This window comes from Neurospora tetraspora (genome assembly GCF_033439725.1).
Source record: "Neurospora tetraspora strain CBS 560.94 chromosome Unknown B0H65scaffold_8, whole genome shotgun sequence".
NCBI lineage: Eukaryota > Fungi > Ascomycota > Sordariomycetes > Sordariales > Sordariaceae > Neurospora > Neurospora tetraspora.
Window position 1 is genome coordinate 1,025,484 of NW_026944390.1, and position 15,072 is coordinate 1,040,555.

The window sequence follows — 15,072 nt, forward strand, 5'->3', positions numbered from 1 at the left end:
ATTCTTAAAGTACACTAACAAGCACCCTTATTATAGTCTCAAATTCCAAAAATACTAAAAATCCAAATTTTCTTTAAATAATTAATAATTAAAATTATTCTTTCCTTTTAAAAACAACTATAAATAAAAGGTATAAAGGGGTTATATTTAGTATAAAGATTGAAAAATAACGGGAATTCCAATACTACTCTTGTAGCATGAATTTGCACCCTTCCTAAAAATTTCAAACTTTAGACTTTGAAATTACAATATAAAATAATAAAACACATAGTAGAAAATAATGCTTTTTTTGATTATATAGGCCACGAGGTATGTACGCTTATGGGTTAGGGTTTGTAAAATGTAGAAAAGATTAATAAAAAATCCAAGCCCTTATACGAACCCTAATACTTTCTATTTACAGCGAGATACTAAATTTTCAATTTCGGTCCCCGTGCGAATAGAGTTTTATCCCCGTGCGAATAGAGTTTCTCTTTTATTTACTTACGCTACTTATTACTCCTACGCCTTTAATATTATCTCCCGGGTATACTCGACGTACCTTTAAATATATTAAACGTATTTCTATACCTATTCCCGAATTAATTACTCTATTTATAGGATATTAGAATTTTAAATACGAGCCTCCTAATTAAAGGGCAATCTTATTAGGTATTCAAATATAATCTCGTAAGGAAATAAACCTACACTATCTTAAGGTAAACTATTCTATATTATATTTAGGGCGGGAATAACCTTAGACCAATCGTCTTAATAATAATTGATAAATAACCGAAAATATTGATTAATATAAATATTTATAACCTCTACCTAACCTACCGTTTAACTATATTCCGTAATAGCTAACTTCTATTTAATTTTAATTAATTTGAACATTTCGTTTATAAACACGAATATAAATTATAATCCTCAATCGGAAATTACTTTTTTTAATATACTATAAATATAATATAATCCCTCGTAATATATGCGAACAATATTACAAACTATAATATTTTCCGTATATAGGGTAACCTAAAAGGATTTCGATAATTAATCGACTATTACTAACGCATTATCGAAACCGTATTTATCCCTCGGCATCTTTTTAAAGTCTATAATAATGAACGTCCACTTTTTAACGGGCGGGGGAATCGGGTATAATAAGCTAGGCGTTTTATTTTTAAGGACTTTACTAACTTTATACACTATATAATTCTTAACAAAACGATCGATATCTCTAATTATACGCAACTACTAATATTATATTTTAAAAACTACGCGGGTCTTATTTCTTCCGGGGTAAACTATAATCAACGTCGACTAAATTTTATCAATAATACGCGTACGTAAATTATCGGATTCGGGAATAATTGGGCAATTTTAATATATTAGGAATCTATTAATTAATATTATAAAATTAGGGTTTAAACCGTAAATACAAACGTAATACTCTTTTAAAGACTTATCCTCTTAATTAACTTTTATAAGTATATCTACTAATTCGTATCCTTCTAATTCTACGGGGTTCAATTCTATACTCTCCTTATCCAATATTATAATCGGAATTAACTCCTTTACAAATCCTTTATCTATTAAAATCGAAGCGATCGCAAATACTTCAACGCCTCCTTCCTCTACAAATTTAAATATTTAAAGCGTACAATACACGTTCTTCTTATCTCTCTAAATCTTAAAATCCTCAGACTTACAGGACAACGCGTTTTTAACTACGTTTTTAATACCTAATCGATAAATAATTTCAAAATAATACTAGGAAAGGAACTCGGCCTAGCTAATTTACCGAAAATTAAAGAATTATTTAATACTAAAGTATTCCAACGCTTAATAGTCCGTAATAGTTATAAACGGCTTATTTTATTAGAAGCCGACGAATTCGGGTCGTCATATTTCAAGGGATAATTCTTTATTATAGATAGAATAATTATACTCCGCACCCTATATAATTTCCAAAAAAAAGGCTATTAAATACTATTCTTCAATATCTTTTTATAGTTGGGATAAGACTCCCGCTAGGACTCTATCGCTAATATTTATTTCTACTCTCGTTTCAATATTATAACGAAAATATTTTAAAAGCGGGGCTTTTACGAATAATCGCTTAAACTCCTTAAAAGCAATCTAATATTTATCGGTCTACGTAAAGACTTCTCCTTTCTAAATTAAATTTGTAAATAATTGTACTATATATTTATAATTTTTAATAAATTTACAATAGAAATTATACAAATTTAAAAAAGACTATACTTTTCTCAAATTCGAAGGGATAACCTATTCTTTAACAATCTCCGCCTTCTCTAAATCGACGGAGACGCCGTCTCGTTCTATAATAAATCACATGAATTTAATTTTTATAATATAGAATTCGTATTTCTTAAAGTCTACCTATAAACCAGCCTCCTTCAATCGTCGAAAGACCTTTTAAACGTAATTCCAATGATCTTTTAGAATATCCGAATAAATTAAAATATCGTCGATATAAGCTATATAGAAATCGCTTAAGTATTTTCCCAAAATTAAATTAATAAAACTCTAGAAATTAGCTAATCTATTAATAAAGCCAAATAGTAATACTTTATATTTAAATACTCTTATACCCGTATAGAAAGTAATTAACTCTTGGTCCTTTAATATTATATAAATATAGTAGAACGCCTATTATATATCAATCTTCGTAAATTATTATATTTTAACTACCTTAATAAAAGTCTCTTCAATTAATAGTAATGAATATCGGTCTTTACGGGTAATAACGTTAAATTTCCAATAGTCCACGTAAAAACGAAAGCTACTATCTACTTTCTTTATAAATAAGACGGGCGCAGCCTATAAGGACGAACTTACTTCTATAAATCCTTTCGATAAATTTTCCAAAATATATTTTTATACGGCCTCCAATTCATCGAAAAACATCTTATATAGAAAGCTATATCCAAATTCTTTTAATCGATAACCCTCGTCGAATTCGATTTTATAATTATAAAGCCGGTATTCAAATAAAATATTTGAATTATACTTACTCAAAACTTCAATCTCGTTATAATATTCAGAAGGAATGATTCGAAAGGCCTCATCGCAAAACTCCTTTTCATTACGAAGGAATAGTTCCCAAGCGGGATTATTAATAATTCGTTTCTATTAAATAAATTAATCGATTTCGAAAATACTAATTAAATAAATAATCCAATTATCTTTTTTAGTAGAATATATAAAAAGATTTCCATCCAATACGCACATCTAAATAAAACAATACTTATACCAACCTATACTATTACGCCTTAATTAATAGGTACCTTAAATATCCGATCCCTATTTCTCTTCGACAGATTATTCTCAATAACGGAATTATAATTCAGGTTCTAGAAATAATACTATAAAATAAATAAATTAACCAAATTACGTTCAATCTTATTTAAAGAATCGGTTTTTTTAAAAAATCATAATAAAATTCTAAAATAAATAACGCGGTCGCGCGTAACCAAACTCGCTATTATCGTCCCGGGTATACTAAAAATCAATAGGTATAATAAGGACCATTTTAAATTCCAAATCTCTTATTACCTCCAACTCTATAATCTACTTCTCAATCTCCTTTTAGTATTATCGGGCTTCGCAGTAATATTAATCTTAGGCTTCGAAATTTATCTCCTTCTTATAATAATTAGAAAATATTTAATCAATTAAAATAGGGGTTATATAAATACATCCGCTAATAAGCTGGAGAATAATATAACTACTATTCTTACCGTCCGTTCGTCGTTTATCTTCTTAATCTATTAATAAATCGCAGTAATTTATATCTTTTTAATAGGCGGGGTTCACCTTATTAACAACAATATCTTAAACCTCAAAGTATTTCAACCAATCGGGGTCTAATTTCTATTCCAGGGGAAAGAATAAACGCCGATTTAGACAATCTACCCAAATATCATAAAAAGTCGAACCATTTCCGGCCGACAATAATATCGTACGCTATATTAATTATAATAAAGCAATCAGACAAAGTAATTCAATTCTAAATCTTTAAAGCGGTTTTAATAACCTCTTTAATACTTGAATTCATTTTTCCTTAATAATCGCTAATTCTTCGAATTAAAAAGTTACTCGTAAATTCCACTAATAATCGTTTTTTAAATCTTTTAATCAAAGCGGTACTAATAAATAAATAACCGTTTACTCCTATATTAATTAAAATATTAAATATAAATAAAAATTCCCCTCCTAAGAAGGGTAATAAATTAAATTCCTCCTTTCTTTATATTTCTATTTATCCCTTTTTTATTATTCTGTAACCGATACCTCCCCTAGGAAAGGAATTCAATTTACTTAATGTAATTAATTTCCCTATTCGTTAGCGGCTAGAATAACTAGAGTAATTAAAACTATCTAATTACCTCCGGTTTAATAAATTAAATAACGGTTAACAATAGTAGCGACACAATCATAACGTTTACAATCGAAACGCTCCTTCTCGGAATAATCGCATTTAATATAAACCTTTCTCTTTATAAAAGAAATATTTACTTTCATTAAATAATCGAATAATTTCTTCGTAACAGTTACTACCTTAACGAACGGCACTTCCTCCACCGCCAGCGGGCTTAGGGGCGGAGCTAGAAGAACTGGAAGAACCAAAATTAGATCCTTTATTTCCGTTATTACCTTTTCCAAATTTAGAAATAGCTTTATTCTCATTAGCAATAGTCCTTAATACTTATTCAAAACCGGAATAATTTATATAATAAAATTTAAAGGAAATAAATAAATTACAATATTTCGCGCCTAGCTATTTCTTATATTCAACTAAAAAGTATTAACATAATTAACATTTTTATTCGGTTTTAGAGCCTTAATACTCGCCAACTATCTAAATAAACTTATTCTTAAAAAAGTCGAAATTATTATTATCTTTTATTTTTAATTTAAAAGAATTCTAAAACGTATTTTCCTCTTAATTAGGGTTATAATATTAATACTAGAAATAGGTTATTAAATCAGAATAAATTTTATTTTAATCCGGGTAAGTTTCATATAAGTACAGCATCAGATCGCAATAAGCGTAACTGGCTAAACGATTTTTAACGTATAAAAAATTATCGTAATCGGAGGGGTAATAATGAATATTAATCTCAAACTTATTTTAAATCAAATTATACTAAACTTTAAAGGGAATATCATCTTCCTTATCTTAATTATAATACTTAGCAAAGTCGGCTTACTTAGTACTACAATAACGGGAACTAGAGCACTCTCTATTATCGGGGTCGATCTCGGGGGGTAGGGTTAAAAAGTAGGTAGAAGCCCGGAAGGGAGCCTCGCCAACATCCTTCTTAATACTAGGGAATACTATTTCTTTAACCTTTCCCTTATTCTTATTCTTAATCACTCCTTTACCAATATTCAAATCGGTAATAAAATTCTTCAATTCTTCAATAATATCCTCCTTCTCAACTAAAGAATCTTTCAATTATTAGACTATAGTAAGGCTAGCAACGCCATATTAATCCGCCAGAGCAGGGACCTAATTATAAATAGTCTTAAATTTAATATTCAAATAGGAAACGAGGCAATAAAATTCCAACACCTATTATTTCTACGCTATACTTATAAATAAATAATAACTTAAATTCCTAGAACATAGTTTAAGGATTTCTATAATACAATTTAGTAAAACTTTTTTTAATTAAATAATTAAAAAACGGGAGGTTCGAAAGGAATAATATTTGGAAGGGGACACTAAGAACGGAATTATAAATAAATAATTCAACAAATTCTTCCATCTTTTACTTTAAATCGTTAATAACCTTATAATAAATTAAACGAATATCGAAAATCTTAATATTTTTAACCGCTATCGTGATATATCAATCGAACAAATGAAAAGATAATTCAAACTCTTCGTCGTTTTATCTTATATTAACAACTATATTAATTAATACTTCGTCGGGTAATTTTAATTAATAATATATATAATATAGGGACTTTTTACGAAAGATCGTAGATTTACTACGAAAATATTCTTTATTTAGGTAAAAGCTATTATATCACTCCTTATTAAAATATACAGCCTTATACGTATTATCTTTAATAATAGGATCAATAATTTAACATTTAGGAATAAATTTTTTATTATTAACGACGACCTTCTTCTTAAACTTCGGTTTAATAACTATATCCTCCTCTTACTTAGGGTTAAAATTAAAAGAACCAAAGCCTTCTTCTCCATTACTATCTCCACCCTCCTCTCCGAAGAAAATATTATTACAATCGTCGTTAAAAGCTTCTGCGTAATAATCGTCATTATAATTCTCAATTTATTCGGTACCTTCACAATTACCAGCGCTATTATATATCTACCGTAATAATCGTCGTTATATTTCTCAATTTATTCAGTACCTTCACAATTACCGGCGCTGTTATATATTTAACGTAGTAGTACCATCGTATTATTATTATAAATACTTAATACTTTAAATTCTTACAATAAATCTTTTTACTTTCGTTCTTAATTTGGGATTTAACCTTCCTAAGTAATTATTGAATTAATTTAAAATAATATAAGGGCATAGTATAGGTGAATCAAAGGCAAAGCTAAAATTCCATTTATAATAAAAGATTTTAAATAGGGAAAAGAAAAGAGGAAGAAAACTAAATACAAACGTATAAACCTAAATAAATACCTTAATCGCACAAGCGATATCAGGACCTACATACGGGTTGCTAACAGCCAATCCCTTTACTCGCATCCCCTTTACCTATAAAATAAACCCCTGCACATACTAAGGTCCACCCTATAACCAGTCTTAATATAGCTAATTAAATAGCTCGTATCTCCTAATTTATACTATACCTAGAACCTCCATATATCTCATTCCAACAGCCTCATAAACTACCTCGTGTATAATACCCAAACCCAATCCCAGACCCAGTCTGCCAGCGCCGTCACACCTTACAACTTTCGTTAGCGTATACTACTATTACTATATTCATCCGATCTTCGGCATTATCGTATACTTTTTTAGCCTTGATATAGGCCGCTTTAGCATCCCAAAATTAATACCGAACCTTCTCAATATGGGCCGCCTAAGTAAGCTTACGGGGAGCGAGCTTCTTACTATCGGAGATAATAGCGGGGATAACGGCCTCGGAAGTGCTGGACAAAGCGGGAGAGGGCTTAGAAGAGGGCTAAAAGCCCAAAGACGTAAAGACAATAACTTCAATAGCCTCCTCGTCAGAGAAGAAAGGCTAGGCGGATATAATCTATATATAATAATAATTGGTTAATATTATACTACTTAATAATAATTATAATTCTTATATTCTAAGGGAACTATATAGCAACTTACAAGAAACGAAGGAAATAGAGGGGGCGGAGCTTAGTACAATTTAATTATTAATATATTTATATTAAATAATTCTATTTACTATACTTAATTATATATATTGATTACAATACCTAAATTATTATATTCACTAGAAATAATAAGGTCGTAATAATTTAAAAAAGCGTACTATATAATAATAAACGAAAGAATTATATATATTAGGAACTCGCCCCCCCCTATTATTAAAAATATATAATCTAAATCTCAATTAAATAGTAAGAATAGTAACATATATACCGTTAATAATGGGGAGCTAAAGATAATAAATAATAATAAATAATAGCGAAACGGACAGCGACAAAGCAGGACAGCAATAGAACAGGCGAATAAAAACCAATTCAATTATAATACAATACTATAGAATAAACACTTAAGAATTATTACAATATTTAGAATTTGATTAATTAATTAATTATCCGAAGTACTATATTATAACTAATATTCATCAATTAAAAAGGTATATATAATCCGCCTACTATTATCGTCGCTTACTGCTATTATCGCCTATTGCACCATACTATTACTAAATTATAGTATTAACTAAAAAATTATTAAATGTACGGACGTAGGAGCAATTTATTTTAAAATAAGCGGCTTATAAAGACTTAGTAATTTATATTCCAAACCCTCTACCAAAACAAACTATTAATAAAATTTAATAATTTATACTCTAAACCCTCTACTAAGATAAACTATTAAAAAAACTTAACAATTCATACTCCAAACCCTCCACCAAGACAAACTATTAACAAGACTTAACAATTTATAATCCAAACCCTCTATTAAAATAAAATATTAAATTCGTAAACCTCCACACAACATCAAATTCTAAAAGATCTATTAATAGTAATAACTACTAAATACAATGTACGACTAATTCTATAAATTTAAATAGAATAATATATATCAAGCAAATTACTAATGAAACAATCAATTTATAAAATATAAACGGTCAACCTTATAAGCCTAAACATAACCGCTAGGCTTTAATATACCGCCAATATAAATAACTACAATACGAATAATTAATAAACATAATTAAACGAATAATAAAGTAACTGACTAATAGCTATAAACGGTTATACTAATTGGCTATATTATTAAAGGTTATTCCATACCAACTACTACTCTGCCTAATAAATAATAATTTTATCTATTCATATATTTTAACCCTACATATATAATATATACCACGTTTATACCGTTAACCATTAAATACATCAACAAATACTTAATATATACGCTAATAATATTCAAACTATATATATACTATTAAATTATAATCAACAAATTAATAATCGTTAATCAAAACGTACGACTCAGGAAGCTATAAACCATTGCCACAATAACCATTCACACACGGCTCATTCATCCAACCGCTGAAATAGGACACGTTAATTATATAAGCCGCTCAATTACGTAAGCCTCATTTACACAGTTCAAATACGATAAGCCTTCTAAACGAGGTTGGCCAACATGGGGTAAAGACCGGTAAGCTTGTGTTTGTTTTTACTGAACCACCATCAAGCTGCACAAAGAGCCATCTTTCTCAAAACTACGAATCTTGTCAGCCACAACGTTCCCAAAAGCAACAACATGAGTTAAATCCCCGCGTCATCAAGCGGCGAACCTTCCATCGCATGCCACCATCATGACCATACACTCCTTCGCTCTTTCATGACGCTCTTTGCCGCCATGCAATCAGACGACACCACAATCAACGAGAGACCCCTCTTGTCTTCGAGGCCCTCACTTGCTCGCACAAACGGAGACGGCGTTTCTCTCAGGCCAACAAAACAGCAGTACTGCATCGTGGAGACGTGGACGAGACTTGCATGCTTGGCTCTCCCCCCCTCATCATGAATTTCCCCGCGGAGAGCCACACAGAATTAACGGGGGCGATTGATGCGCTTTGCTGGCTATTCCGGCTTCCGAGAGCCTGGCGGCGGGCGCGATATGGACATCCGTGTCTTCGTGGGATTGGAAGCCTTACCTGTGTCGGGCATCCCGGCATCCACTGCGTACCTCCTTCGCAGCTACTCAGACACGCAGCCATTTCCAAAGCCATCACGACGTCTGCTGCGGTTGCTGGTATTCCAGGCTCGAGTCAGCCAGAAGGACCCGTGAGACCCTGGCTGCATATGCGCAGTCGATTTGTCAGAGAATCCATTCGACGCCTTCTCTGTCACGGACTGCTCTCCGGTCGAGACCTGTCAAAGGTGCAGATGTCGCTTTGTGTTGCAGAATGATAGGCCCTGTGTTATTCCTCAGAAGTAAGGTAAACCGGGCCTGGGGAAGATCATCAAGTTGACAGAGTGTTTCACAGACCAATCTACGCTTGCGATAAGCGATGAGGCTCGACGAGAACCGAGAGTGTTGGCCAAACAGAAGAGCCTGCGCTGAGCAAATGGGGAAAGAGACGGGAACAGAGATGGTCCAGTCAGCAAGGCAACTTTGACTTGAGATATTTTGGGCAAAGTATGCTTATATGCGGCCATCCTCTGCTTATCGAACAGCTTGGAGATGACATTCTGAACCCAGTCTGGCTTTTCATTTCGGTCATCCGAGAGACACAAACCATGTCGGCCTTGGATCTTCGTCACTTCTTCGTCACGTTCTTCTTCGTCGTCTGCGCGTGGGCGGCCAAAAACTCCGACGAGGTACGCGAGTTCATCTACGAGAACCGCGATAACAAAGACATACTGAACGAGGAGCCCGCTCCGCCATGGGTGAGTTCGCCGAATGTTCGGGGTACCGGTGATATCATCATATCATGCCTGGTGACCCTGATCGCTTGCGCCTATACTGCCATTCATCCGACTGTACCCCCCGGTGGCTCTGGCAAAAGGAGCTTCATGTTCATCAAAGCCGCCCTGGTATTTGTGGTGGTCCTGGGTCCTGAGGCCGTGTTCGCACTCGCTTTTCAGGAGTATCTCGACGCCAGACGATTGAAGAAGAAGCTCAAGGAGATCATCAACAACCCCAAAGAGAAAGGCAATCCATGTGGAGAATGTAAAAGAACCGAGAAATGCGAGGTATGCCAACGAAAAAAGGTATGTGGACAGAAAAAAGACCGACTTATTCGTCTGTTTGCTATAGTCTTCTTGACATGAGTATATGGGCTAACATCAAGTATAGTTCTTGGCCATGGTCGATATGAAATTCTGCTACTTCGTTGTCATGGGCGGCCTACAGGTCGACATCTCTGACATCAAACCATCAGACTATGTCCGATTTCACTTCCATGGCGACAACATGCCCGAACCCTTCCTCTGTCAGCCGATGGAGTAATAGAGCTGGCCATGCTTGGGTACCTGGACAAACTCTTGGTTGAGCATACCGTAATTGAGGACAAGAGCAAAGGAGCACTGGTGCAAAAGTGCGTAGTGCTTGTGCAAGTTGCATGGATGGGGATTCAGTGCATTGCCAGAAAAGCTGTGGGGTACCCCATTTCTCTGTTGGAATTGCACACCTTTGGCCACGTTGTGGTTGCAATGTTACTGTATCTGTGCTGGTTAAATGTTTGTTTTGCCTATCCCTTTTTTTCTTCTTTTTTTTTTCTCTTCTCGATTCCACGCCAATTTGTGACTAACACTTCCTCAGAAACCACTTGACGTGCGACAACCTGTCTTTGTTAGGCCTGCCGAGTTCAAAGATAAACGGGATACTGAGGGCTTTCAAGATGCGTTAGCGCTAATGGTTCAGGAACAGTTCTGTGACCTACAGAATTTCACTGGCTTTCTAAACCTGAAGTGGAAACAAGAACAACTGAACAAGCTGAAGGCTTCCAAAGAAGGGGATGGTCGGAACCCTATCAAACAAGAGACATCCCGGATTGTCATCAATCAGATGGCCCAAGGAGCGACGCCTCAGCCGACTCCAGCACACCAACTTCAGGAATTTATAGAATCCGGACAGTCGACGACAGACTCACAGGACTCTGTCCTGCCGGTTGCGATTGAAGAGGTAGACCCGAACCAGCCACATATTGGGGATCCGGAAACTTTCGATCTAGGGGTTAACCAGCAACTCCCCTGCGGATTCGGCCACATGCCCGTCTCTCAACAGCCGAACTGGAGATGTATTTGGAACGGTGCGGACAACTGGCGAGTTGACATGAAAAACGCATACCGCCCGGTCCGCGAAGAAGACAAGCTCTCAATCCGTCTCACCCGGGCCGATCGTTGCCGTGCGGAAAGAGCAGCGAGACACATTGAGGTTGTTGAGAGACTGTACAGCATGAAACCAGTCGAGCAACCAGAGCCCTACGCTTACATCAGATATGGATCAACGGGCCAGCATTATCGGTACCTCGATCTTGCATACAAGACCGCGTTTCAAAGTCTCAAGTTTGAGGTCGACAAGCTCAACCCACTTGCTGCCAAACGGAAGGATGAAACCCAACACGTCAGTGACAGCGAACAACCTACGCCGAACACCATCGATGTTCATCGCAAGGGACTATGTGAGGAAAGCTGTCCCAGAGTGATCACACGGTACGCGGCCTTCCTAGATGCCATCTTCAACGGCATCGGCGGAGTGAGCCGCCTCGTCTGCACGATTATCAGCGTTTTGATTGGCGCTATCCACCTAGCAGCCTGGGACTCCGTCTTTCCTGGACGAGTCGAGAGTATTATTTGGAAGATAGCGAGCGTGACGATGATGGCTACCGTTCCTGCTGTGTTGTGGTATCGCTTCCAAGTTGTCTTGCTCCGGCGATATCACTTCCAGTATCACCGGCTGGGTTATCAGACGTCGCATCTTTGGCTCACGCGGTTCCTTAATGCCTGGTATTTCTTCGTGGCTATAGTATTCCTGGTATTTTTCATTGTCGTTCGGGGGTATCTCATTGTGGAATCGTTTATCAGTGTTCGTCACATGGCTTATGGCATTTACTTTGTTCCGGACTGGCTGCAGATCTTCCCACACATCTAGACACCACACATCTAGGCAGTGTCATTTGGGGGGGATGTGTGGTCGTTCTGGGATTTAGAATTGACGATTCGTGTTCGTGTTTGCGAGCTGTTGGTTTTTCCTGAGCAAATAACCCCAAGCTTCATGCGGGACAAGGTCTTCGTATGACGGGGGCAAAGTGCTTCTCTGTCAGGGTCGTTTGCCGCAAGACATCCGGTGTTTAGGGAATAGCTTCAGGAGGTTGTCATAAGTGGCTGTGCAGATAGTGCTCTAACAGCATGCCTGCGGTTCGATATCATTGATACTCATAACACAACCACCGAGCCAGTTGCATTCGTCCCAAGGACCCTAGGAGAAGAGCGATGACGACGACAGTTGTTGGATCGGGATAGATAGCCACGATAGCATCGAACTACAAGGGTGATGTTAGTGCACCTGCCAATCAAGGATAGTGTAAATGTCACGTGGGTACCGGGTACTTAGCCGGTGTCCGTCCTCTGTCTCTTCTCGTCCGCCCTTTTGTCTTTAGCATCATCGAGGCTACCTATATCATCATGATATACGGAACACGGATGGTTACCTGTCAGAACTGTTTGCATCGCCTCCCGATCCATTGCGGCGTCAGGCCGTACATGATGTGCCGTACTCGCCCCGGCCGGGGTCCATAGTATCGCGCAAATGCTACATGGCTAGTATAGAATTGATACGTGGCTAGTATAAACCCACTTCTCTGGCCGCGCAACCATATCTGTGTCAGCCGTGCAAAAACTTACAAGGCGCATCACCAAATCCACAGTTGAAGCTGTTGATATTGTTGGAGTTGTTACAGTTGGTATTGATGTCGCCCCTTATTGCCATCTTGACGAAGAATTGGACAAAGTGGGATGCGCTTCTCGACAAACTGGACAAGGGAGAGTAGGTCTACGATCCATCTAAAGAGCAACAGACCAAGAAGCGAAAGCGTCGCGGCGGATCACGGGATGCAACAACGATTCCATTGATAGTGGCAGTGGCAGTGGCAACGACATTGATATTGACATTGGCATTGACATTGGCATTGACAACGACAGCGACGGAGATGGCGATAGCTTCAAATCAATCATAGCAGCACGAAAGAGGGCGCGCGCGAATGCACTTGGCTGTAGCAATGTTGAGGTTGGCGGGCGCCGTTGGGAGCCAGAGATTGGCTGCACACCTAGAAAAGTGGGTTTATACTAGCCATGTATCAATTCTATACTAGCCATGTAGCCTTTGCGATAGTATCGGGACCCGAAATGATCGGCGCCGATTACAAGCGTTCTTTGCAGCTTCCTTTTCGGGGATCCGACATCCGTATTATTGCTGTCCATCAACCCCACAACCCGCGGAATTCCAACCACTTGTTTTTGCAACCTCTACAACCCTAGTGCTATCATGGACACAACTCCGAGCTTGCCACCGGCAGATATGGCTCGCTTCTAGAAGGGCTGGCTTTAAAATGGTCGCCGGCGCCGTGGACCAGCAATTGCTGGCTTTCCTCACGGTCTCCGAGTCTCTTGTTCAGCACTCTCAGTCTCGTCCTCAGCAACGCCCATGATCATGAAGACCTCTGTCGTCCTCCCCGTCGTCCTCCAGGCCGCGACTGTCAGCGCCTGGGGCAAGCTCGGCCATGCTACCGTCGCGTCCGTTGCTCAGCAGTATCTCACCCCGAACACGGTGAAGCAGGTCCAGGCCATCTTGGGCGACAACTCGACCACTTACATGGGCAACATTGCCTCGTGGGCTGACTCTTTTCGCTATGAGCCTGGCAATGACTGGTCCGCGGGTCTTCACTATGTGAACGGCCATGACGCTCCTCCCCCGGAGAGCTGCCACCTTGTCTTCCCCGAGGACTGCCCTCCTGAGGGCTGTGTCGTTTCCGCTATCGGAAACTACGTATGTTGACCTCAGCCTATGTGATGGTAGTGTAGAGAGTGAAGGAATTGACTAACCATGTATGATTGTAGACCGAGCGTGTGCAGAAGACGGACCTCCCCGCCGACCAGAAGGCGCAGGCTCTCAAGTTCATCATCCACGTTCGTTCCACTCACCCGACCCGATAAACCTGGCCGGGTTTCATTCATCAATGGAGGACCGTTTCACTAACCCCCCGTAACGGTTACAGTTCTTGGGTGATATCGCCCAGCCTCTGCACACCGAAGCCTTCGGCGAGGGAGCCAACAACATCACCGTCACCTTCCTGGGCTACAAGACCAACCTGCACGCCGCCTGGGACACGTCGATCCCCAACACCATGCTCGGCATCTCCCCGCCGACCAGCGCCGCCAACATCACCAACGCCGACTTTTTGGGGTGGGCCAACAACCTCGCCGCCAAGATCAACCAGGGCACGTACCGCAAGGACGTCCGGAGGTGGTTGCGTTACCACTCGGTCACCGACAGGAAGGCTGCTGAGCGCGCGGCTGCCGCTTGGGCTAATGACGGCAACGAGGAGGTCTGCCACTACGTCATGAAGATTCCCGGCAACCAGCTGAACGGTACCGAGATCGGCGGTGATTACTACAGGGGCGCTACGGAGGTTGTTGAGCGCAGCATTATCAAGGGCGGCGTCAGACTTGCTGGTTGGCTGAACTTGATCTTTGACAAGCGCACCGGCTTCGAGTTCTGGTCTTAAATTCGTCTAGACTAGACTTTGGCTATGTGAGTGTCGGCACTAGTCTACTGCTGTTAGACGGGCGACTGACCGGCTGTAATACATAATTGTTGTAATACCCCTAGAAGCCTTTTTTTTTTT

The 15,072-nt window shown here is 38.2% G+C and overlaps 3 protein-coding genes across 3 annotated transcripts; 2 read left to right on the forward strand and 1 right to left on the reverse strand.

The window, feature by feature from the left end:
- Window positions 1–5,215: 5,215 nt before the first annotated feature.
- B0H65DRAFT_435143 (uncharacterized protein) lies at window positions 5,216–5,467 on the reverse strand (the record flags this gene model as incomplete). The annotated part of the gene is made up of 1 exon (XM_062825177.1): window positions 5,216–5,467. A coding segment is annotated over one exon (252 nt), but the record flags the coding sequence as incomplete, so codon positions are not given.
- Window positions 5,468–10,240: 4,773 nt separating this feature from the next.
- B0H65DRAFT_512003 (uncharacterized protein) lies at window positions 10,241–12,320 on the forward strand (the record flags this gene model as incomplete). The annotated part of the gene is given in 4 exon segments (XM_062828535.1): window positions 10,241–10,438; window positions 10,524–10,659; window positions 10,674–10,906; window positions 10,989–12,320. The coding sequence occupies 4 exon segments, from the start codon at window positions 10,241–10,243 to the stop codon at window positions 12,318–12,320; spliced, it is 1,899 nt and encodes a 632-aa protein (XP_062677538.1).
- A 1,295-nt stretch (window positions 12,321–13,615) lies between these two features.
- Window positions 13,616–15,072, forward strand: B0H65DRAFT_477691 (S1/P1 nuclease). The gene is made up of 3 exons (XM_062827442.1): window positions 13,616–14,213; window positions 14,285–14,353; window positions 14,443–15,072. The coding sequence occupies exons 1-3, from the start codon at window positions 13,872–13,874 to the stop codon at window positions 14,950–14,952; spliced, it is 921 nt and encodes a 306-aa protein (XP_062677539.1). The 5' UTR covers window positions 13,616–13,871; the 3' UTR covers window positions 14,953–15,072.

Excerpts from the sequence above, each read along its gene's own strand:
- B0H65DRAFT_477691 (XM_062827442.1), top strand. The coding sequence starts at position 13,872 with ATGATCATGAAGACCTCTGTCGTCCTCCCCGTCGTCCTCCAGGCCGCG. Across the intron at positions 14,214-14,284 it reads TTTCCGCTATCGGAAACTAC|ACCGAGCGTGTGCAGAAGAC; the intron begins GTATGTTGACCT and ends GTATGATTGTAG. Across the intron at positions 14,354-14,442 it reads CTCTCAAGTTCATCATCCAC|TTCTTGGGTGATATCGCCCA; the intron begins GTTCGTTCCACT and ends TAACGGTTACAG.